Genomic DNA, 25,444 nt, shown 5'->3' with positions numbered 1-25,444 from the left:
GATTTAATGTCCAGAGATTAAAATACCTTTGACAAATGATCAGCAAAGATCGAAATATTTGACTCACATTTTTAAAAAAAAATAAACATCAATAAATCGATTTATTTAAAAGAATATGTTACAATTAATTACACTAAGTGACATTACCCAACAATTTTGGAGTGGTTAGCTCTAAACAAGGAATGAAACACTGTTAGCCATTACATGTCTGTGTATTGACTCTCACATATTGTTGCCAGGACTGTAAATCAGCACAATCCTTGTAGAAAACAATGTGCCAACCAAAAATAAAAATGCACAAATCTTTTGACATAGTAACTCTAACTTAAAATTTTATCTTACAGTAACTTACTAATGTGCAGTATGACCTATGTGCAAGGTTATTAAATGCAGCATTATTTATGCTAACAAAACAATTAAAATGTCTGTTTAGTAGGAACTATTCCAATATATTATGGTACACCCATACAATTAAATCTTGTGCAACTGTACAGAAAGAATTAAACTATGTACTGACATGGGACAATCTCAAAAATACCATGTAAAGTGAAAAAGGCAAGTTAAATATAAATTTTCTTGAGACAAAATTTTGAAACAAAAACTTATATTCCAATAGAAATACAAAATTCAGGTAAATTCAATGAGCAAATACTATACTTCCTTCATCTGACATATAAACTTTTCCACAATTCCATTGAGTCTTTCAGGCTCCAGCAGTTTATTTACTAATTCCTGTTCAACAGCCATTAGGGCCAAGCCACTAAGCTTCTCTTGTCCCATGGTATTACATAAATATGTTTTAAGTCGAGGCAGTATAGAAAATGAGTTTTCAACACTTGCTGAAGTAACTGGCCAAGACAGAGCAATATATAATAGCTTTGATATGCAAGGAATATTGTTATGAAGACCATGCTGAATAAACAAATAACCAAGATTGAGGAAATTGATATGATCATTGTCTATGACAAAGTTGAGCTTTGCATATTGCCGATAAAATCTAAGTTCTGGGATGATGTCTGCATCAAGTTTATAAAATTCTTGGACATGTTTGGCTGTTGCTTCATTTAATGGTTCATTCCATTTAAATAACAGTTCTGAAATCTGCTTCACTTTGCAATAATCGAATTCTGAAAAACATAGTTTTAAATTCTGTAATATAGTATCTAATCCTTGGTAATAAATACTAATTTTATATTGTTCTTCTGTTGAGGTAGGAAAAAACATGTCTGAATTGCCAAGAGCTATTGTCTTCTGAATTTTTCTTCTTTTATGAAAAGAAGGTCTTTCAACTTCGAAACCTTTACAGGTTATTTTTTGACATATTTCTTCTGCTCCATCCCAGATAATTTTGAAACAGACATCATTTTTTTCAGATGATAAACATTCCAAAATTGCTTCTATTTTTGAAGACAAAGAAAAAATGTCTATGGTTTCACTTCGAAGCTCTTTGGAAAGAATTGCTGTAACACTTAATAATCGATAAAGAAACTTCGAACAAAAGATGAATTCAAATTTGGAAACCAATGTCAACAAATCACTCAATTCATCAGCCAAACTTGTATTAGAAGAATGGCTTGACAGAACTTCCAGTGTTTCAATAATCTCTGGAAGACCCTCAATCACAGACAGTAATGTATGATCATGGAGTGTCCAACATGACTGTGATAGATGTTTCTTGCATGTTTTGTTCTGACTCAGCTTACATACCTTTTGAAAATTTGCAGACATTTCCCCAGACATATGAATAGTGTTGAACAAAGAGTTGAGAGTATTTAGAGCACTTCGGAGTTCTTTTACTTCTTTACAAAACCTAATTACTGCTAAATCCAAAAAATGGGCATAACAATGTATGTATAAAGCTCTTGGCTCTTCCTTCTTGAATTCTGCTGCACTTTTATTGAATTTTTCCCTCAAATTAGTGATACTCTCATAGGCCTGGCCTCGTATTTTATTCAAATCAACTCCAATTTGCTGCAGGTAAGTTGTGATAGTCCTGTGAAGGCTGGTTCCAGTCCTCTCTTCAACATCTATGAAACCCAAGAATCTTTCTTTAATTAAGACAGCCTTTGGTGTTTTTTCTGGGTATCTTACACAAATTGAAAACTGTTCTTTAGTGGCACTATAAGTTGCCTCATCACATATTATTGAAAAAGCTGAGGAGACATTGATCTCATTCACAATATCTTGCAACATTTCAGTCTTTATTATTTCAATAATATTATTTTGAATTTCCGTACTATTATAGAAGTCAACTTGTGAATTCATAAGTCTATATATTTCTTCTCCTTTATCTTTTGCTCTTATTTCTAACAATTCTAAAAAATGGCCTTTATTCACAGATGAAATAGACTGGTCCTTTCCTCTTAAGGGCAAACATTGCTTTCCAAGAAATAAAATATTTTCAATTGTAAGCTTTAGGTACTTTTTATTTGCTTCAATTTCTTTTGAATGAACAGATAAATTGTCATTGACAGCATCACAAAACTGATATTCCCTCCAAAACTGCAATGACTTCAAATGCATTATACTTTTTTCATGCTTTCTGAAATTTTTCAGAGTTTTTTTCCAATTACAACTTCCATGGGTTGCAAATGACTCTCCTCCATAGCTGTATTTTTTCTGGCAGAACAACTGACACGAATAACAGAATGTCATATCCTTTTTAACAGTGGTTCCTAACTTCTGAAAATTTGAACACCAAAATTTTTTAATGCTTTGGGATTTACCTTTAACTTTTTGTACTTTAGATGTAAATTTTGGGTTACATAGTCTATTACTTATTTTCACAGATTTCTTATTGCGTGTAGCATCTTCGTTTGACACTTGCTCTTTCTGTACTTCTATAGGGGGTGTATGCTGACTGAGTACTGATGAAGATGCCAAAAGGCTTAGCTGTTCCACCCCTCTATTAGCAACACCACTACTTGAGTCACTGGGTGAACTCTTAGAAACCTTTAGGAAAAAATGATAAAATAACATTTGTTTTAACAGTTTTCAAAAAATCAATTAAAATATCAAACACCTCTATTCTAATAACACAATAAAGAGAATGGGTAAGTTACAGTATGAGCTCCACTGTGGGGAAACATTAACAGTTATTTATACCTTATCTATTTCCAATCTAGATTCAATATCAATTGTTCAAAGGGTTTTCTGGTATGTAATTATAATAAAAAATTTTATTGCTCAGGTAGTAGAACTGCTTAATAAATATTAAAATAAAGAACCCAAAGGAAAAACTATGATTAATAATACTTCCCTTTAAATATTCTTAATAATAAATTTAAATCTGAGATTTACAAAACAATATACACCAAAAGGTGTTTATTGCTCTAGTTTTTTGAGCTCTAGGATCAAAATAGGAATTAATATACTTAGATACACACACACATGCACGCACAAAATGATTATAGAAAAGTTTAAGAAAGAGAAGACAGTATTCTCCCCCCCCCCCCAAACAACAACTTACATCCAATAGGACATTTCCTCTTTCTGAAGAAACTGTACCTGTTAAAGCATAAATTCAAGATCTTATACCACAATTTAGAAAATAGCATCATAAACAATAATTGCTGCTTTCGTATCAGGCAACACAAAGAAAACTTAGAACATAGACAGATTAATCAAGCATGGCAAAACTATGTATGTCAAATAACATCAATTTTTACCTTGTAAGACTTCAGAGTTCATGATGGGCAGGGCAACATGAGTATCTGCCAATGACATTATATTGCTTATAACTGGAGTTGTATCTTTCTTTGGAGAAAGGTGATTCTCTGGGGAAAGGAACTCTGTTGAAGTAGTGTGCGCCATGGAAACATTTACTGATAAAAATAAAAGATTTCTTATAAACCAGGGAGAATCCATCAGAAAGCATCAATCAGAAAGCACTGTTTTAATAAGTGTTTCAAAGAACAATGCAAACATCTAATAGCTTTAGGTATCCATGGGTATTGGAGTCATTTTTTTAGGGCTTAGGGATAATCAGGTCCTTTAGGGTAACATCAATAATAGTGTTAAAACAATAATTTACATTTCCTATCACTTTGTATCTTTTACCTTTGCACACAATTCCTCAGTCTTTATACTATTTGCTTGAACTTTCAAGCAAATTTTTTTCTGTGAAATTACCCATGAAGAACAGAAAAGAGACTCCTACACAATCTCCTAATGGGTATCACTTCTAACTCTTCCAGGATTCACAAACCTCAATACAAATGGAGGTAGTTTGTTATCTAAACTAGTATTGTAGAGATTTCGATAATAAGCCAGTTTGCAAGATGTATAAGCCCCAGGGGCATCATTCAGTCTACTGACTGTAAATAGCACCACTGGTCCTATATGTGGTTCTTTGATGGAATACATAGTTGGCCCTGGATTATCTGTACTTTTCTATTAGTGAACTTCAAAGTAGTTCCAACTGCCTCTACTTTCATGTGAAAATTTTAATAGCCTTGTTTTTACAAAGCAGGGCTAAGCACAAGTTTCTAATACAACAATCTTTACAAATAATAAAGATAAATCTCTGGTGATGAAATAGTCTTCCTTTTATACAAAAACACTGGAAACCATTTCTTTGTAACACATTTTGAATGGTTCTGACTTTTAAATCTAATTTGGAAATGAATCAAGGTTATAAATTAAATGAAGCAGTAATATTCTTCAGTAGTTACTAAACCTCTGATTACTAAGCAAATATTACCTGTAGAAGATTCCATCTTAGCTTTACTGTAAGCAGAGAAACAATTAACAGAGCAGAAAAGCTCTGTCTTCCCCAAGTCATTGGTAATCTCAATCATTTCATCTGAGGACTTCAATGATTTGCAAAGACCAGATGTAAGTGTTCTGGCTGGTTTCTGTTAGAGATTAAAATAATATAGTCTTGGTATATGACAAATTTTTAACATACTATCAAGAAAATATACCCAATACCACTGCTCTACAAATAATGACAGTGAGGCACATTTTTATCTTCTTAAAAACCAGAAAAGGCATCATGAGTTACAATGTTGAAATGCAGGAAATTGATCAGTCTATTAGATAACTATTTTGTATTATGTCTGATATATTAATGGCAATTATAATACACGTGAAAGCAATGAAAAAAGTGGTCACAGAAGATGTTCACCATCCCAAGCAATGAAAAGCCAATTTTATGAATAAAGAAAAGTCTTATAACTATAGGTTTTTCCTCAATGCCTGTTTGGGCATCAACTTAGGAAAGGCTTTTATTGGTGCTGAGGAGCTGGAAAAGGGCTTAACACACCTTACAAGATGCTGTGGGAGTCACTTTTTCTAGGCCAACTTACATGGTAAAAATTGCAAGCCTACTGAAAGCATAAAAGCAGTAAGAGATATAGAATACAGTGTGTTCAATAAGCAGTAAGTGTGCAAAGGAAAAGGAGAGAAACTGTGAGGTTCATCACCTATTCCTTCTAGTGAAACAGGAACATCATTCTTGGACTTGATGGGCAATGATGAAATAGAACTGCTTTTGTGGGCACAAAGCACACAGTCAAATGAAATACCTTATACAAATTTTCTTTTTCTGTGAAAGAATAGGATATTGGCAAAGAAACAATGAGAGAAAAAGCAGAATATAATTTTGAAAATTTGTATTTTTATCCTTTATTAGTATGAATTACTATGTTTTGAGAAACCTCTAACAATTCACCAGTACATAACATTAACCAACAATAGTGGTATAATTTATAATTAATTATTCATATGGGAAGCTAATACTTAAAATAATATACTCTATTAAGATGTAGCTAAAATAATTACATTTCTACCAAACAATCCATTTTTTAAATTTTTAAAATATTTTTATATCTTTATTGATTTCAGAGAGAGGAAAGGAGAGGGAGAGAGAGAGAGAGAGAAACATCAATGACAAGAGAGTCATTGATCGGCTGCAGCCCGTAATCCAGGCATGTGCCCTGACTGGGAATCAAACCCTGATCGCCTGGATCCTAGGTCAATGCTCAACCACTGAGCCATGCCTGGCCGGGCCAAACAATCCATTTTTTAAGAAGTCACCCCATTTTAAGATTGATAGATTTGAACATTTTCTAATTCCTGATCACAATCACTAACAATCTGAATTTTCTCCATCACCACTGTTACACAATATCTTAAATGCTACGCATAGTGTTAGGTGGTGCTTTTTTGTTTTAATGTTTTTGATTTTTTGAGAGTGAGGAAGGGAGAGGGAAACATCGATGATAAACATCGATAGGCTGGCTCCTGCATACCCCCTACTGGGGATCAAGCCCCAAACCCAGGCATATGCCTGACTGGGAATCAAACCAGTGACCTCTTGGTGCATGGGACTATGCTCAATCCACTGATCCACACCGGCTGGGCTAAGTAGTGCTTTTAACTCTTCCCAAATCAGCCCTGCTCCATCACATAAGCTGAATAAGTCAGCACACAATACAGGCTCTTAAAAACAGGACAAGAACTATTAAGTGTGAGGGATAAAGAAGGAAAACAAGGAATGGCATTTCTTGTCTTTGAAAGATTTTCATGCCTTCCATTCTCCCGTTTCTGCTCCCAAGACATGATATTCTCTGGTGTGCTCAGTCCGCCATAAAAAAGATATGGCTCACAAATCACCTATTTGATTTTTTTTAAAAAGTCCTCATTCAAGGATATTCTTTCTATTGCTTTTCAGAGAGAGTGGAAGGGGGAGAGAGAGAGAGAAACATCCATGTGGGAGAGACGCATCAACTGGCTGCCTCCCGCACATGCCCCGACTGAGGCCAGGTATTAAGCTTGTAACCAAAGTATATGCCCTTGGCTGGAACTGAACCCAGGACCCTTCAGTAAGAGGGCCAACACTCCAACCACTGAGCAACACCAGCTAGGGCACAAATGACCTATTTGTATTGTGGTTTATTAAGACTCCCATCTTCAATGGCTTGTTTTTATGAAAGAATTTATAAATTTATAAGGATAGAGTCAGGTCTCAAAGCATCATCTAAACAAGATATATGATAGTCCCAGCTCGTGAAAGGGGCTCAGACCAGTGTTCATCTCCATTTACCAAAGCTTCTCTGCTCAGAACCACCCCAAGGCTCTCCTATCAACGGAGGGGGGTTATTTCTCATTGGTTTATTTCTTCCTCTTATGACTCAGAAAAAGCATGACATTCTTGATTCACCTTAACCTAGCTTAGGTGTAAAGAAATACATGGAATTAAAAACAAAAACACTTTTGTGGCTAAGTCTTACCAGTAGACTACTATTATTTTTGCTATCTTTATTTGTAGTTTATAAACAAGCTTCCATCTGTCTGTCTTTCTTCAAGGTAAGATGATCACCTGAGATTCTTTAGGAAAATCTCCATCTAGCACTTATCATGAATTATTATACAAGAAGGAACTATCAGAAGTCTTTCATTTCATCTCCTTCACCATTTTACCAACTGAAACTGTTCCCAATGGTACTAAAATCCATATCCCCACATTTTCCAGAAGTGAATTCATTCAGAGCCAACTAATGGAAGGAACTCAGTCTTCATTTTGCATCTGAGTCTTACACAGTCAGATTCAAATGGAGTTGTCCTCACTTGAGGCAACAGGTCTTTTTTTATCCTCACCTGAGGATGTTTTTTCCATTGCTTTTCAGAGAGTGGAGGGGGGCGAGAGAGAGAGAGAGAAACATCGATGTGAGAGAGATACATCATACATGCCCTTGACTGGAGCTGAACCTGAGACCCGCAAGTCTGTGGGCCGACGCTAACCATTTGAGCAAACCAGCTAGGGCTAGGCAACAGATCTTTATTCATACCTGTTGACATGCTGTAATACTCTTTAAACTGTTTAAGTAATGGGACTGTCCTTCCATCTGCAGTATATGGAACAGATCAGAACTAGTGTAACAGTAAGCTCCACAGTTCTCACAACAGTTCATGATGAGGTTGTTGGCAGAGTGAAACTTTGAAAAACAGGCATTACTGCAAAGAGTGTGTTTCACATTCTGATATTCTACTTCATATTGAATCTAGGGTAAAAAAATAAAAAGATTCTTTAAGAATTCTAGTATTTAAGCAGATCAGTCAGAGTCCCTAAAGGTGAAAAAAATTACAACTTACGAGAGTAGTCTTCTGACACATGCTGCATGTGGTTGAAATGCTATTAGTACATAGGTTAACAGACAGTTTTCTTAGACAAGACTGGCTGCAAAAATTTTTGCTAGAGGTAGTATCTTTCAGCTGGACACTGATGACATCCTTTAGATTTAAAATGTCCCTAAAAATAAATAACAAGGGCACCATTAAACAGTTTTACCATAATTATAATTTCTCTCCATAAGCTAAATCACTCCCTCAGACAACTCCCTCCCCTATTGTTTCATTTACCGGAAGAACTGTGAAATAGTAGTAACAATATCAGCCTTGAAATAAGAAAACCTGAATTTGGTATCTAGTTCTTTTACTTATATGTCATTTTTACTCCCTAAATGTTAATTTACTCATCTATAAAGTAGGGATTATAAAACACATCTGATGGTGCAGTTTTAAGGATTACCTAACCTGTGTTAGCTGCTGCTAGTGATAATAAATAAGAAGTCACATATACCTGACCAACTTTGGAATCTATAGGACAGAAGATTTCAAAGTATGGTCTGCAAATCCCTGGGGACCCCCTCAGATACTTTAGGGAATTCACAAAATCAACTATTTCCATATTAAGATGTCATTTGCCTTTTCCACTGCACATTTGAAAAGCAGTGGTGGGCCCTTATAATTCCATGCCTAGGTTTACACCCCAAAAAATTGAAAACAAGTACTTATAAAAAGTACATGTACATGCATGTTCATAACAGCACTATTTACGTTAGATAAAAACAGCCTAAATGTTCAATGAGTGAAAGGATAAGGAAATTGTGGTATATGCATGCAGTGGAATATTATTCAGCTAAAAAAAATTTTAAAATGAAGTACTGATATACATACTACAACATGGATGAAGCTTGAAAACATGTTAAGGGAAAGAAGCCAGGCACAAAAGATCACATGTAGGATCCCATTTACATGAAATATCCAGAAGAGATACATAGATAGAATGCAGTTTGGTGGTTGCCAGGGGCTGAGGGGAAAGGAGAGGGAAATGGGGAGAAAAAAATAAGGCATTTTACTTTGGAGTGACAGAAATGTTTTGGAACTAGATAGAGGTGGTAGCTGTACAGCACTGTCAGTGTACTAAATGCTACTGAAATGTTTTTTTGTTATGCGAATTTCACCTCAATAAGTTGGGAGGGGGGAAAAATAGGGGTAAAACTTCCACAGCCGCATGGTTGGGCGTGGCTCAGCGGTTGAGCATCGACCTAGGATCCAGGTGATCAGGGTTCGATTCCGGGTCAGGGCACATGCCCGGGTTTCGGGCTCGATCCCCAGTCAGGGGCGTGCAGGAGGCAGCCAGTCAATGACTCTCTCATCACTGATGTTTATATCTCTCTCTCTCTCTCTCCCCCTCTCCCTCCCTCTCTCTAAAATCAATAAAGATATATTAAAAAAAAAACAAACACAAAAAAACCTTCCAGAGCCTTAGCACAAATTAAGGCAGTGCCACCAAAATGTACTGGTACTAGTGTTATTCACTGCCAAGTACTTACTTTATTAAACCTGATCCTTGAGTATAACACATCTTTTTAATATTCTGTGTGATGAAACGGGACATAGACATAAAGTATTAGCCCTGTGCACCCAAGTATGATGGTTGTCTCAAGGAAAACCACATGTGGGAATGTTAAGACTTAAAACCTAAGTTAGCTACTTTTTCCATGAAACACATTTTTACTTGAAAGAACAGCTATTATCCAGAAATAGATGCCTGGCAGATATTTTCTCAAAAATGAATAAAGTAAGACTGTTACTTCAAAGAAAACTGGCAGTATTCCTTGCCAATGATAAAAATCTGAGCTTTCATCGAAAATAAGAATTTTGGAAAACTTGTATCTGCTACCTCTAGCTTAATCACTACCCATCACTTAGATTGACTTTCCTGATGAGATTAGTGATTTTAAAGCACAAATGTGATTTAAAAAATATTGCATAACGAAATGCGTCAACATCTGCATAACTCATTTTTCAACAATTGCATGTAACAAAAATCATTTATGGGTAAAAGAGCCAAAGTACAAATAGACCAATGAATTTTAACTTAGCAGTACAAAAACTTCATTGATAAGGTCTCAGATTATACATTACAACCAACCTTTAAAAACCTACCACTTGTTTTTTTGATGTATCAAAGAAGAGCATCCTCCCTTTGAAAGACTAGAAGAACACTCCTCCTTTTTCCAATTACATATTTTGTAAGGCCAGATTTTCTTTAGACTTTGGCCAAAACAATATTTTGCCTCAAACTGGATACAGAAGGAGATATGAAAACCCAGCCAGACATTAAAGTGTTTCGTAAAACTGATAAAAACAATGCTCACTAAATTTTTCTTAAAATTTCTCATGAAATTAAAAAAATATATATGGCTATTTTTCATGAAAATATTTATGTCAGCATGCATGCACTGAGTTTATTATTTTAAATCAGTTAATAGTTTTAAATTTTCTCATTTTTAATTTCTAACATAGTATATATTGTTAGATATAACCTACCTAAAACTACAATGCTTTGAGTCTTCAATAATTTTCAAGAGTGTAAAGGGGTCTGGAAAGCAAAAATTTGAGAACTGCCGCTACAGGAAACAACCAACATACCTAGCTACCTAGAACCCTCAGAATATGACTATTTCAGGATAAGTTTTTCTGATGAAATACCCCTGAAATCAACACTTTTAACAGTTCAACATTTACAAAGTTTTAGTATATTATGTATGATTTTTCTATCCTTTTAAACAAATGGTACCAAAAATAACAGGTTCATTTCATTATCACATCATCACTCATTTTACTCGTTTAAAACACAGCTCTAAATGCAGTCTGAGTTGTGCTATCCTTGTACTTCATGATAAAAATTCTAGGGTTCACTGTGTGCCAGGCAGTGTTTAGGCAATAGGGATATAAATATGACTAGCGCCCAGCCGGCGTGGCTCAGCAGCTGAACACTGACCTATGTATGATCCAGGAGATTGCGTTTTGATTCCTGGTGAGGGCACATGCCTGGGGTGCAGGTGCAATCCCCAGTAAGGGGTATGCTGGAGGCAGCCGATCAATGACTCTCTCATCACTGATGTTTCTTCTCTCTCTCTCTCCCTGAAATCCATAAAGACATATTTAAAATAAATAAGAAATAAAGATGACTATAATCTAGTTTGTAATCTTAAGAAGTTCACTGTCTAAACTGGGCAGTATCAATTCTTTAAAAACACTAATTTTATGATCAATGTTTTGGGAGTTATGAACACTAAAAAAACAGACCATGGAACAATTAATCTGGGTAGGTGGAGGGTAGTAAAAAAGTAAGGAATGGTGTGGGAACAGAAAAGAGGTAAAGATATTTGAGGCAGACCTTTAAGAAACAAAATTAACCAGATGGGAAGAGAGGCAGAATGTACTGCATTGACAGAAACATGGAACTCTGAAAATGCTTACTGGTTTATGCTATTAGTATATTAGATTGCTGACTTCTAATCTACTAAGGTCTTATAAATAAAAACTCAAAAAGTGAAATTTGTTACAATGCCTAAAACTAGCTTAAACAAACTCTGAGCATAGATCTGAACAGTTATCCTATAAGTAAGGGTTTAGCGTTAAATACATAGCTCTCAAAAAAAAGTCTCCTTTCTAACATGATTTAAAATTTCATTTACAAAGCTATTTTTTCATCTCATTCATGAACTACAGTAAGAACTTCATTAACTCAAAACAGATTTAAAATCAATGCTATCAAACCTTAACAGTAACAGATAACTAGCTAAAATCCTGAAAGCTATATGTTAATATGAGACTAATGAATGTGGAATAAAAAAAAAAATTCTGAAAAAAGCATAGGTTCCTCTAAACAATGGATGGCCTCTCCTAGCCTAGGCATTACTACCACCTATAAAATAGTATTTTGTATGAAAAAAATTTTTATTCCAAAGGAAGCAAAACTTTCATATTTTTGCTCATATTCAATTTATTTGCCTTTGAAAACAACATACACACTAAATCCTTCCTGCTTCAGCCTTTTCAATCTGTCTGCTAAAGATGTTTAACGTCATTGCAAACATAGCAACATGATACCTTAATTTCTCAGGGCCTCAGTTTCCTCAAAACCAAAAGAAAATGTTTGGACTGGATGATCTCTAAGGTCCAGTTTTATGATTCTGCAGAAGAAGAAAGCAGGCTAAAGAAATTGCCATACAGCCAGAGCAAAAAAAAAAAAAAAAAAAAGACAAAGTCACCCTGGCCAGTTTGGCTCAGTGGTTAGAGTGTTGGCCCATAGACCAAAGGGTCTTGGGTTCAATTCCCAGTCAAGGGCACGTACCTGGGTTGCAGGTTTGATGCCCAGCCCTGGTTGGGGCACATGCAGGAGGCAACCAATCATTGTGTCTCTCTCATATCGATGTTTTTCTCTTCCTCTCTCCCTTCCACTCTTTCTAAAAAATCAATGAAAAAAATATTCTCGGGTGAGGATTAATAAACAAAAAAAAAAACCAAACACAAGAAAAAAGGCAAAGTATAGTATTAAAGGGCTGAGAAAGGACAAGAGAAAGGTAAGTCACGTTCCGGGGAGTAAGACTTGAAGCAATGGGTAACATTTGAAGCAGCAGCCAAACGAGGAACTGAAGCAACCAATAAAGAGTTTGTGAGTTTGTTAAGAGAATAGTAACAGTGACACCCAACATTTATGAGTGAGTTCTTGTTACATGCCAGTATTGTTCTGATCACAAAATGTATTATTTAATACTCATAATTCTTATGTACATTTAACAAAACACATGCGAATATTACAACAGAAGTTCTCAATCCTTTTCAAACTTCAGCATGTACAGTAGTGCCCCTGATCCAAGGTTTTGCTTCCCGTAGTTTCATTACCTGGGGTCACTGCATCATCACAGGGATGAGTACAGTGCAATATTTTGAGTAAGAAATCACATTCACTTAACTTTTATTGTAGTATATTGCTACAATTCTTCTATTTTATTATTAGTTATTATTGTTACTCTTACTGAGCCTAATTTATAAAACTTTATCATAAGGATGTATGTACAGGAAAAAACATAGTGTATATGGGGTTTGGTACTATCTGTGGTTTCAGGCATCCATGGGGGGGAATTGGATAAGAGAGGTCTACTGTATGTCAAGCACCTGGGGACAAAGGCAGTTCTGATTCAGTAGGTCTGGGTGAGACCAGAGATTCTGCATTTCTAACAAGCTCCCCATTGATGCTAATACAGTTGTGCAAGGATCACACTTTGAGTAGCAAAATGTAGCTGTAAATGGAGGAATCAAGATTCAAATTGCCCGGCCTGGTGTGGCTCAGCGGTTGAGCGTCGACCTAGGATCCAGGCAATCGGGGTTCGATTCCCGGTCAGGGCACGTGCCTGGGTTGCGGGCTCAATCCCCAGTCGGGGGCGTGCAGGAGGCAGCCAATCAGTGACTCGTCACTGATGTTTTTCTCTCTCCCCCTCTCTCTGTAATCAATAAAGATATATTTTAAAAAAAGATTCAAATTAGGCCCTGGCCGGTGTGGCTCAGTTGATTGGGTATCATCCCATGCACCAAAAGGTTGCTGGTTTGATTCCCGGTTAGGGCATAAGCCTGGGTTTCAGGATCCATTCCTAGTAGGGGGCATGTAGAAGGCAGCTGATTGATGTTCCTCTAGCTCTAAAATCAATTTAAAAAATCTTTAAAGAAAGACCAAAAAGAAAATCCACATTATGGCAATCTGATTCCCAAACAAGACATTATTTGAAAAGAATTTGTGGCCTACTGTGTTTTCTTGTTCTGAAACAAAGACATTTAAAATTTAGCATTATTATTTAATGAGTATTAACAAACCAGAATTATACTAGATAAGACTCTCAAACATCTCAGGTACAGTTCAAAGTTTGGGACATTCTTCACGAATTAGGAAATTACTACTACTTACTTTCTCTTATTTTAAAATAACTCACACATGTATAAAAGTAACCAACTAAGACCAAAACAATAGCTCATGAAAATCTTGAAAAGATTACATCCATCTATCCATGGTTACCTATGGCTATTGAATTTTCAAGAGAATGAAATAACTTCATTTACCATTGCAAAAGAAACATAATTTTTATACCTTGGAAGGTCCAAAATAACTGTTATACAATTAATTTTTTAGTAGGTAGCTCTCTACACAGTTAAATGATAAAATAAAATGGGCATATAAGCTTTGAAGTCACATTGTTTAAAGTTGAAGAGAAACAGAACTCAAATTTTAAATTCTGCAAATCTCTCAATAAACAAAAAACTATTTCTAAAGACTCTATTAGAGAAACTGAAAGCAGAAGCAGCTTCTTTTCCCTAAACCAAGGTGATACTTCTTCAGAAAAAAATGAAAATGTAGAAAACAACAGCCAACCCTCTAATCAAGATCTAGGTAGGGAAGTAAAAGGGGGCATAATTTAGAATTATATACCTTGAGCAGTTTGCACAAGTTCTCTTGGGAAGAGCTGATAAACTACCAGATGAAATGTATTCAGTGATGCACAGTGTGGAGCAAAAAAGCTGCGTAGACCCCTTTCTCTGAAAAGCAGTTTGCCCCTTCTGGAGGATTTTTTTACAGCCAGAACAGGAAACCTGAATACCTGTTGTTGAAACTGAAGGAAGCATTTTATTCATGCCAGATGATGCCAGAGAAGCCTGCATGCCTGCAGTCGTCTGTGAAGCTATAAATGCCAAACAGGAAGGGAAAAATTTAGTATTTACATAAAACTAAGTATGCATTTTTTTCATTTTATTTTAGAAGTTACTTCTGGACTTAAAACTCAAAACAATGCACTATTCAAAGGCATTCTAAAAAAGTAGAATAAATTGGCTATCATACTGGTCAGAATGAATATGACTAATTTAAATAATTCTATTACCACGGTCTGAAAACGCAGTGTTTATTTTCTGTTCATTCTCCTTAGTTTTGGACTGTTGGGCTTGACAATACTCCTAAAAAAAACACATTGAAAATAATGAATACAACATGTTTTAAACAACCACATATTTGACAGAAAATGATAAACTATGCTCAAGTCTCTTCAGTGAATTGTATAACTGAACTGAACCATGGTACATAGGTAAGCACTTCCCTTTTGGTGACCTTTGGCTAATAACACCAATCAATCACTACATTATTTTCTATTGTACCTAAATGTGACTTCAGCCAATTGTCTCCATAAAGACCTTGAACACAAAAATTGTTAGATTGGGCTGAATGAGTTTTACAAAGGAAGTTTTTCATAGCAGCAAGCAATCTATCTAAACTTGATCTATTTTTGAATGTATATGGGTTGAAAAAGCAACAGATGCTTCCTAGATGGACAATACTCTACACTGTCACCAACTCAATGAGAGTCATTATCCTTACTTTAGGGTATCTTTAAGCAGAATATTATAAATAAATTAAAACTGGATTTACTTTTTGTTTCATTAGAAATTTCAGCTAGGTCATATTGCAAGGAAAATTTGGCGCTACTTAAAGAATATCACAGCTTGAATCAATGTTTTTTGGGTTTTTAAAAAAATATCTTTATTGACTTCAGAGAGAGGGAGGGAGAGGGAGAGAGAGATAGAAACATCAATAATGAGAGTCATTGATTGGCTGCCTCCTGCATGCCCCCTGCTGAGGATCAAACCCCAAACCGGGCATGTGCCCTGACCGGGAATCAAACTGTGATCTCCTGGATCATAGGTTGATGCTCAACCACTGAGCCATGCTGGCCAGGCTCAATTAATGCTTTATAGGTTCTTTAGCATGCAATGTCTACAAAAGTTTAAGAATAAAAACATGAAACTAATTTGGACTAAAAAATTATACAAGAAATAATTCTAAGAATTTAAAATGTATTTATTCTACAACTTAATAGAGGCAGTAGCATAAAAACATATAATTGGTTTTTCTATTGCTTCAAGTTAAGAAAAAAAACAAAAAATGTGTTATCCTTAGATAGGCCCATAGTATCCTTTTATCGATCCAAACACCCAATTCCGAACAACTCATTCTCTCAAATCACATTCTTGTACATACTTGTTTTGGCACTGAACACCGCATACCTTGTATTATTTGATCAAATGCCATGGGATTTAAAATTTTCAACCAATAAACGAACATCTAAATAACTAAAATTTATAATTCAACGCTGCTCTAGAAAAAAGAAAACAAGGTACTAATTTTACCTGAGCATTGTCGGGTTCTGTCTTAATTTCGTCCGGCTGCAGCAGCTGTGGTGACATTGCCTTGTCACATTCACCCTCTGTTGGTGATTCTTTCATTTCAGTATCTGACTAAGGGAATTCTCCAGTTCCCAAATAATGGCTTTCTTCTTGGGGAACAGCTTCCAGATCCCTAAAATAAAATGTGAATTGATGAAGAGTTCTGATTTTAAAGTCAGAACTTTCTCTTCCCCACCCCTCCCCAGCTCACTTCTACCTCTGTGACTTTCTAAAAAAACTTCCTCTTATAATTTGAGTCTTGAATTCTTCTCTTAGCCAGAACTCAAGAACTGAGGCTAACACCTTGTGCCATTTTCCTGCTGCTAACAGCACAAAAGGGTCTTTAAAAAAAAAAATTTTTTTTAATTGATTTCAGAGAGAGGAAGGGAGAGGGGGAGAGAGAGTTGAAACATCAATGTTGAGAGATGCTCAACGGCTGAGCCACACCCAGCCGGGCAACACAAAAGGGTCTTTAATAGCTTGGCCTCGAGGTTCTCATGGTACCAATACTGACTTTCTTTCCTTCATCTACTCTTCTCCAACAGAGCTTTACCTTCCACTTACTTCTCTGACAGATACACCTCTATGCTTTCTTCTAAGACTGGTCTTCTCTGCTTCTATTTCCCCTGGTCTGACTACAGCATAATACCACCAAACCTACAAGTTTATTTTTAATTTATCAGATAGTCTTAGAAAATGTAAAGCTTTCTATCTGATGTTAATGCAATCACCTGTACTCCCTACCTCTCCCTACCACTGCCTTCCTACAGAGCCAGTTATCATCTGCATCTTCAACTCTTCTTCCTCTCCTTATTGATTCCTCTCATATATAAGCATTTAAATACATTCACGGATCCAACCTCCAAAGCTACTGCCCTTTCTCGGAACCACTCTTTCCCTCCTTGAAATTATCTCCTTCCTTGAGTCCTATGATTCCAAGACCTATTTTCTCCTCCTAGTCTTTGCCAGTCTTCTTTTCAAACATTTTCCCCACCTGCTTCTAAAGTATCTGTGTTCCTCCAAAGCACAATTCCCCATGAGGAAAAAAGAAGGGGTTTTATGGAAAGTAACCTCACAGCGTGATCTGATCCTAAATTCCTAACTGGGCAGGTCAAGGTGGGTAGTCATGCCCCAGGCCTATAACTTTTTAGTAAAAGGTTTAATCTTTGTCTTAAGCAAGCCCTGTCCATTGTTTCAATGCATTTAGTTTAACACACCTTTGAAATACCCCTTTTAGACCCCTCCTTCTAAAATTAACCAATCTCAAGAGAGCAAATAACCTTGACTATTCTTTAATTCAATCCCTGACTTGCTTTCTCTGGCCTTCGTGTAATCTTTCTTATGTCCCCTCCTTAATTTCAAATGTATAAAAGAAACTTCAAAACTGTTATTCTCTAGAGCATTTGACATCTTGCTCCCCTGCATATGCCATCAGTTTGGCTCAAATAAAAATTCTCTACAGGTTTGGACATTTCTTTTTAAAATATGTATCTATTGATTTTGAGAGAGAGAGAAACATCTATCTGGCTGCCTCCTGCAAGCCCCCTACTGGGGAATGTGCCCAGACTGGGAACTGAACTGGGGACCTCCGACCTCACACTGGTTAGGGCTGGAAGTTTTTCATGACATCCAGGACTCTTCTCACTTGCTCTACGGGCACAAACTTGGATTCAACTCACACTTATAGGCTAATTTCCCCCTACATTCCTGAGCTCCAGCCCATATACCTAATTGCCTATTAAGTACATCCAGTTGCATGTTTCACAGGTTCCTCAATTCAAGAAATTTAAAACCATACTCATATTTTCTCCATAAACTTGCTTTACACATGTTCCCTTTCTTAGTAAATGGCACTGTCAAATACCCAGTTTTCCAAATCAGAAATCTAGGGGTAGTTCTAAATTCCCAAAGTCCCCAGATTTAATTACCAAATTGGATCAAATATACCTTCTAAATACATCTCAAATCTATTTCCCATCGCGCCTCACACCTGTGACTACCCCTCTACCCCCCCCCCCCCCCATCGATGGATTCCTTTTTGGCAAAGAGATAACTAAAACCCAAAATCACAATATAAAAGACTGTTGCACATTCAGGCTTAAAAAAAGAATTCCAGTCCTGGCAGGGTGGCTCAGTTGGTTAGAGTGTCATCATGATTCACCAAGATTTCAGGTTTGATCCCAGGTCGGGGCACATACAAGAATCAACCAATAAATAAGTGGAACAACAAATCTCAATCTCTCTCTCTCTGTCTCTCTCTCTCAAGGAGAAAAAAAGAAAAAGCTTATATAGTCTCTGCCCAGCCCATTTGAGCATTACATACAACCAGCAAAGCAAAACTGCTTGGAAATTAATCACTAAATTGTCACTAAGTAGATTTCCTTCACCTGAAAGTAAATATGCTCTGTAAGTCTAAACATCATTTAAAAATAAAGCATACAGGAGCTTTGGCATCTTGGAATCCCTTCAAACGTAGGCAAATAATGGAAAGCACACTGAAAATGTTGTTAATGAACCGAAAATATATTTCTGAAGGGAAATGATATAAAACATTTCTTTAGCTAAGAGAAAAACAAAAAAAAAGCAAAAAAAAAAAAAAAAAAAAAGAATAACACCAATGACTTCCTTTTCCAGATGCCCATTAGAGTAAAATACGTCCCAGACACCTTTTTAAACCAAAGAGGAATATATCATAGAGAAGAAAACAAAATTCACATTAATATTTAAATAAAACATGAGGTCTCAAAGAAATTGCAAGCTATTAGGAGTTACTTTCAGACACAAACCTTCAGAGGGAAATGTATACCCTTTCCTCCTGGAAAATTAATACAGTATCCCTTATATAAACCCGGTGCTTCAAACTGCTTTACCTTAAGCTTTTAATTCCTCCGCACTATACTTGTGCTCACATTGTTTTCCTACCTGAAAGTCATTTTTGCCTATCCAAATCCTACTCAGCTTTTAAACCAACTCAGCTCCAGGTTTTATCAGATTGGCAAGAATTAAAAATAAGACTGATAAATCTAGGCACAACAGAGTAGCCTTTAAGCATGTTAAATAAACACTCTCAGTGAAAACAATTATATAATTAAAAGGCTTTACCCCTGAGGACACTTTTTAGAAAAAGCCCAAGCAGAAAACAACAGCATACTGAACTAAGGAGACAGGAGTCCTGAGTTGCCAAAGCAGTTGGAACTCAAGAGACACAATTTGGGAGATGAGGGAACCACAGCGAAATAAGGCCCCAGATTTGCATACAAATATCCCCCTAATCCCCAGCACCTCTAAAGAGCAAGAATCTAAACGACCTAGCAGAAAGTAACAGTTGGGAGTCTAAAGAGCTGAGAAGAGATTATTGTAGTTTCGCAGAGCTAAGAACAGAACTGAAATTTAAGCCTAGTAAATTAAAGGTAACTTGGTAAAGACCTGGACTTTCAGTTGAGACACCAGGGAGCCATGCCTTTGGAAGAAGGGCCACACCCTAAGGAATGTCCTCTCCCCCCCACCCCCAATAAAAAACTACTACAATTTAGCAGGATTGTGTTAATACCAGGCCAATCCTTTCACCACTTCTCTTCATCATTGTACTAGAAGTTCTAGTCGGGTCAATAATGCAAGAAAAAAAATAAATCTTGAAAAGAATAAGTAAAATTGTCATTATTTATAGATGACATGTTATGTACATAGAAAATCCAAAAGGATTTCCAAACAACGATTGCAATTATTAATTTAGCAAGGTCAATAGTCAAATATCAATTATATTTAATACTAGAATTAAAAAATAAATTTTTAAAAATATTTTTTATAGCATAAAACATCAAATACAGGAATAAATCTAATAAAATATGTCAAGACCTCTACACTGAAAACAAAACAATGCTGAGAGGAACCAAGGAAGATCTAAATAGAGAGATAAGCATGCTCATTGATTGACTTAATATTGTTAAGTCAGTTTTCCCTAAATTGAGTGACACATCCAAATCCTAGAAGGAGTTTTTGTGGAACTTGCAAGATTCTAATCTCAAAAAAAGAATAAAGTTGAGTACTTCCTGTTAGATAGACATGAACAGAGCAAGGACAATGAGCCAGGTACAGGAACTCATCAGGGCAGAAAGCCCCCATGCCTAGCAAGGGGCAAACTGGGAAAACAAGAACCTTGTCCCCAGGGTAACCTCTCCTCCCCTACCATATGGCTGGTTATGTGATTTAGACCACCCTGAGCATTTCTTCCCTAAAGATAGCATCTAGGCCTCAGTTGTATTTCAGCTCCAGGCCCAGAAAAGCAGCAAAACCAGAGAAGTGGTGTGATGGCTGCCACTGGACCAGCTACCTTGATTAATGACCCCCTGCCATGTCACAGACCAATCAGTTGAGACCATGACCCTGAAAGAGCACAACTGGAAAGCCGATGAATATTCTATTGAGACACTCCCCTGAGACCTCCCCTAAGATGTCCACCTGCAGGAGAGAAATACACTTGGGACAGAGGACCCAGCACTGGCTCCCCATCAGGAAGAACGCCAGTACCATCTCCTTCACTCTTCTTCCCTCGGAGGGGACCCCATGAGACTTGCAACCAGGGAAGCAACGGACAGTGGCAGATTGTCCGGAGCTAACCCCCTGAACCTATCTCCAAGGCCCCCTTCTCTCTGACTTCTCAGTGAGTCAAAGCAGCCCAGCCTAGGTTATTCCGTTGCCTCCTCTATGCACCTTCTTTGTTTCATGGTCCTAAGTATATTTTTGCTACTATGCTGGACCCAATGCCTTTTGGCTCAGTGCCATGTAGGCCTTCCTTTTGGATATCCCCATCCCCTTTTTCTTAAATAAATTCAATTTTTCTTTATTCACTGTCTGAGGTGGCTATTTAGCCTGCCCGCACATCACCGACCTTAACCTTTCACTTCCAATAAAGCTACAGTAATTAAGATAGCGTGATATGGACACAAGCAAAAATAAAATGACTAATGAGAGTCTTAGGAGCAGGCATACTCCATCCACCCTCTTATTTCTTTGCATTACAGATACTTCTTTATATGTTATATTTTGCAAAGATTTGTTGAGTTCTGCAAGCTTTTACTGGCTTGATAGGAAGGCTGGAGACAGAAGACTAAATGCTTTTCAAATTAAACTAAAGAGAACATGCTCAGTTCTATAGGCAACAGGAGCCCCTATTAATTAAGTGCCTTGATCCTGGGGTTAGGATGCCCCCACACTTGTAATACTCTGCCTAGCACAGCATGAAAATTGCAGTAATTTAAGTGGTAAGTGTATACAAGATACAAAGCAAAAATGAGTAAAAAGAAGATGGTCAAAGAAGTCTTCCAGAAGGTGAATTTGAGCTAGGTTTTAAAGTAGGTTTCTACGACTCAATAAGGAATATTCACAGTATAAGGGAAGCATGTGCAAAAGCACAAATGTATGGGAACTATAAGGAGTAGAGTTACTGTTAAAGATAAAATACACAAGTGGTAGTGGAAGGAAATGAAATTGGAAATGAAGACAGAGATCCTACCAGGAAGGTCTTTGAACACCAAAAACTTTGAAATTAATCTTGTATATAAGTAACTTTCGATGTTCAGCAAACATGTCATTCACGTCTCATTTTTAAATAAAAAATTACTTTAAAAAACTAATAGCCTGGCCAGGCGTGGCTCAGCGGTTGAGTGCCGACCTGGGATCCAGGCAATAGGGGTTCGATTCCCGGTCAGGGCACATGCCGGGGTTGCGAGCTCAATCCCCAGTCCAGAGCAGATCAATGACTCTTTCATCATTGAAGTTTCTATCTCTTTCTCTCCCTCTCCTTTCCTCTCTCTGAAATCAATAAACATATATTTTATTAAAAAGTAAAAAAATAAAATAAAACCACGAGATCCACTTAATGTGTTATATACCAAATGTTAGGTATATTTGGAGCCGTTCAAAGCATTAATTTGTGCTAGATTAACATAGACCTTCAGGAAATAACTTTTCCTGTCATCTGGGTAAATATAGTTCAATTCTTTGTAGCTATTTCATCAATGAGGAAGGTTACAGCTTTGCACCTATCCTTTTTCGCGCACAGAAAACCCTAGAACCAAATTCACTATTTTACCAAGGGCATCCACTTCTCTAATGCTCTTGCCGCAGCCTAGGAGTTAAACGGGCAGTGTTGTAATTTAGTTTTTGTTATAAATTTTAAGGGCTTCTTGTCTTATAAATTTGTGATGAGGAACACAAGTAATTGTCAGATGTTACTGATGATTCAACTCTTAAGAAAAAAACTCTCCACTTATCTACTTTCCAGCTTTTGGTTTAGTTTCACTGAAAAGCATGCCGACACTGCATCCCGAGAAAGCCGAAAAAGTTTCCGTTTGCAAACTCTAGTCCACGCAAACCACGATCCTCTCAATCCTGTCCACTAAAGCAAAACACCGAAATAAAGTGCTAAGAACTGTACCTTCATCTAAACTCGTTCCAAGTCCGAATTCATCAAGAGTCAAACTTTTACTTACTTAATCTTTTTTTTTTTTTTAGCTGAGATACCGCGCACAATTCAATTCGCAAAAGGAGTTCCAGGTTTTCAAGGTTGAAAACAATCCTGACTCAATGGAGGAGACCCCACGAATGTTATCAGATGAACGCGTTAGTAACGGAAGCTGCGGAGAGACCAAAGGCTGAAAAAAAAAGCCGTTACAACGTAGAAGCCGAGGCGGCGAGAAACGCTCGAAGTGGGGGACAAGGAACCCCCCCCCCCGACTCTATGACGATAAGGTTAAAGGTGACGGCAACACAAACCTGGGGCCTGCCCTCCGAATTCCCGACGCCCAACTGGCCGAATCCGCACGCGCGGCCGCGTCTCTTGAAACTGCCCAGCGCGCCGCTTCCGCCTGCGTTGTACAGGTGACACTCTCCGCCCACCCGTGAGGCACAGGAATAAAGGGCGACAGCACAGCCGCGTCCGGAGGCTCGCTAATTCCTCTCCCCGACGCCCCCCACTCGAGGTTTCTCACGGGAACTCCCACCGGAAGGGAAGGTCGCACAAACCCAGCCCCTTTCCCGCGGTGCTCTGCGGCCGAGCATGCGCAGCGCAGCCCACGCCGTGGCCCCCGCTGTCCCGGGAGGAAAGGGCGTGGCCGGGACAGGACCTGAGGCGAGCGGGAAGGCGGGAAGGGCCGTTAGACCTCCGGGGCTTAACCCTTGAAGCCCAATCTAGGTGGCAGCCAAATTCGGACCCTTAGAGGCTGAGGCGGCGTGGATTGACTCCGAGCTCAGGCGGGGCGATTAGGTTTCCTGGGTTCGAGAGATGGCTCAGTTGGCAACTTCTGTAAATCCCCATTTCTTCATCCGTGAAATGGGGATAATTATACTGCCCACGTCATAGGCCTGTGAAGATTAGAAAGGCGATGTCGGTCACGTGCCAGAGTAAATTCCCAGTAAAAGGAGTTATTCGCAGAGATAGAGAAGGGGTTCGGGCTTCTCCCATTTTTTTGGAGCTCTTAGTATTTTAAAAATTAAAATAATGCCAAAACAGTGTGGCAAAAGTTATGGTAGATTTTAAATGCTTCTTAAGTTAAACATCGTCGATACCTAAAAAAAAGTATAGGATAAAATAAGTCTGCTCTTCCTTAAGTCATAATAGGACTATTAAGATATATAAAATCGAATGGATTTATTGCAATCCTGCCTTTGACCGTACTATTTGAAATATTATGAAAAGTCTAAATATGAGGCCCCTTGTCAATGTGATGTCCACGCCAAACGAGTCTCCTGATCCCTGCTGCTCTGGTCCCTAAATATACTCTGCAGTTGATTAAGCTCAAATCCAGACCCATTGGTGATGTTGAATACAGTTAGTCCTCAATATCAACTATAGGTTCAGCAACTTTAAGTGAAACAAAGTATAATGAACTAAATTTTACCTTAGGCTAATTGTTATAAAAAAGTGTTAAATTCCTAAGGCATCTCATCAGCTTTATAATGAAACATTATTCAAGGACCTGCTGTACTAGACTGGTAACTGAAATTAATTTCTCCAACAGTTATTCCTACCGTCATCATAATGGTATGTAGAAATTAGGTATGACATTATCTGTTCTCTGTTCCCTTTGTTCCCTTTTCTTGCCTTCTTTTGGCTAATTTGAACACTTTTTAGTATTCTGTTTTATCTATTGTGTTTATGACTATAACTCTTGTATATTATTTTTAGTAGTTGCTCTAGGGATTACAATAAATGTAAGTAACTTCATAGTCCATTTAGAATCGATATGTGACCACTTCAAGTGGAATTTTTACCCCCACATAAGCCCCTTTATCTTCTCCCTACCTTTTATGTTATAGTTGTCATATGTATTAGAATTGTAAACCCCATCAGACAGGGTTATAATTTTTGCTGTCAACTATCAAATATTTTAAAAGAACTTAAGAGGAGAAGATTGTCTGTTTACCCAGATATTTACCTTTTCTGTCCTTGATGCTCCAGGCTTCCTTCAGGTATCATTTGCTTTCTATCTGATGGATTTCCTTTAGCAGTTCTTTTACAGCAGGTTAGCAAAAAATTATTTTGGTTTCCCTTCTCTTACAATGTCTTTATTTTACCTCCATTCCTGAAGGATATTGTCACAGGACGTAGAAGTGTATTTTCTGGAGGTTTGGGTTTGGTGGGAGAGGGGGGAAATCCCAGCAAGGTGCTGACTCCATCAAATGACCATCACTGACCTAATCACAATAACTGGGAGATGGAGTACTCAGATTCCATCTAGTCATATAATGACACCTCCCCTCCCTGATCTAGTCATTTGTGATGTCCAACTATTGAACTTCCAAATTATGTGAGCCAATAGATTCTCTAATACTTAACCTACTTTGACTTGCTTTTCTGTCATTTGTAGCCCAAACGTCCTAATAAATGTACTCATGAGCAGTTCCCTCATAACAAATGTTTTAGTTTCTAGGTTAATAAAGTTTGTCTCACTAAGCAAAATAAAGCAGTTGAGCCTACAAGATGTGCAAGCTCCTGTTTCTAATAAATGAGCGGTCTTACAAAAGAAAATGTCAATGAGAGATAAGCTCTAGCTTTTGTGTAACAACTTCAGGAGAATCAGAACACTGTGTCCACATGGCT

General features: G+C 37.2%; 1 protein-coding gene across 6 annotated transcripts; it reads right to left on the bottom strand.

Annotated features, from left to right (window-relative positions):
• Positions 1-82: 82 nt before the first annotated feature.
• ZMYM1 (zinc finger MYM-type containing 1) lies at positions 83-25,316 on the bottom strand. 6 transcript variants are annotated; one of them, XM_081145698.1, is made up of 10 exons: positions 23,119-25,316; positions 16,309-16,477; positions 15,009-15,081; positions 14,561-14,810; positions 8,098-8,254; positions 7,794-8,006; positions 4,703-4,856; positions 3,669-3,824; positions 3,470-3,507; positions 83-2,952 (listed from the first exon to the last, which is right to left on the bottom strand). In XM_081145698.1, exons 2-10 carry the CDS (start codon positions 16,402-16,404, stop codon positions 652-654), a joined length of 3,438 nt encoding a protein of 1,145 aa, XP_081001824.1. In that variant the 5' UTR covers positions 16,405-16,477; positions 23,119-25,316; the 3' UTR covers positions 83-651. The 6 variants fall into 6 exon arrangements, with proteins under 6 accessions (XP_081001824.1, XP_081001825.1, XP_081001826.1 ...); XM_081145699.1 differs by having other exon boundaries at positions 15,012-15,081; XM_081145700.1 differs by lacking the exons at positions 15,009-15,081; positions 23,119-25,316 and having other exon boundaries at positions 16,309-16,394.
• Between the last annotated feature and the right edge of the window lie 128 nt (positions 25,317-25,444).

The sequence above is a fragment of the Miniopterus schreibersii genome (genome assembly GCF_964146895.1).
Source record: "Miniopterus schreibersii genome assembly, chromosome: 8".
Classification (NCBI taxonomy): Eukaryota; Metazoa; Chordata; class Mammalia; order Chiroptera; family Miniopteridae; genus Miniopterus; species Miniopterus schreibersii.
The sequence above is the reverse complement of the archived record's forward strand: the minus strand, read 5'-3'. Positions and strand labels throughout refer to the sequence as shown.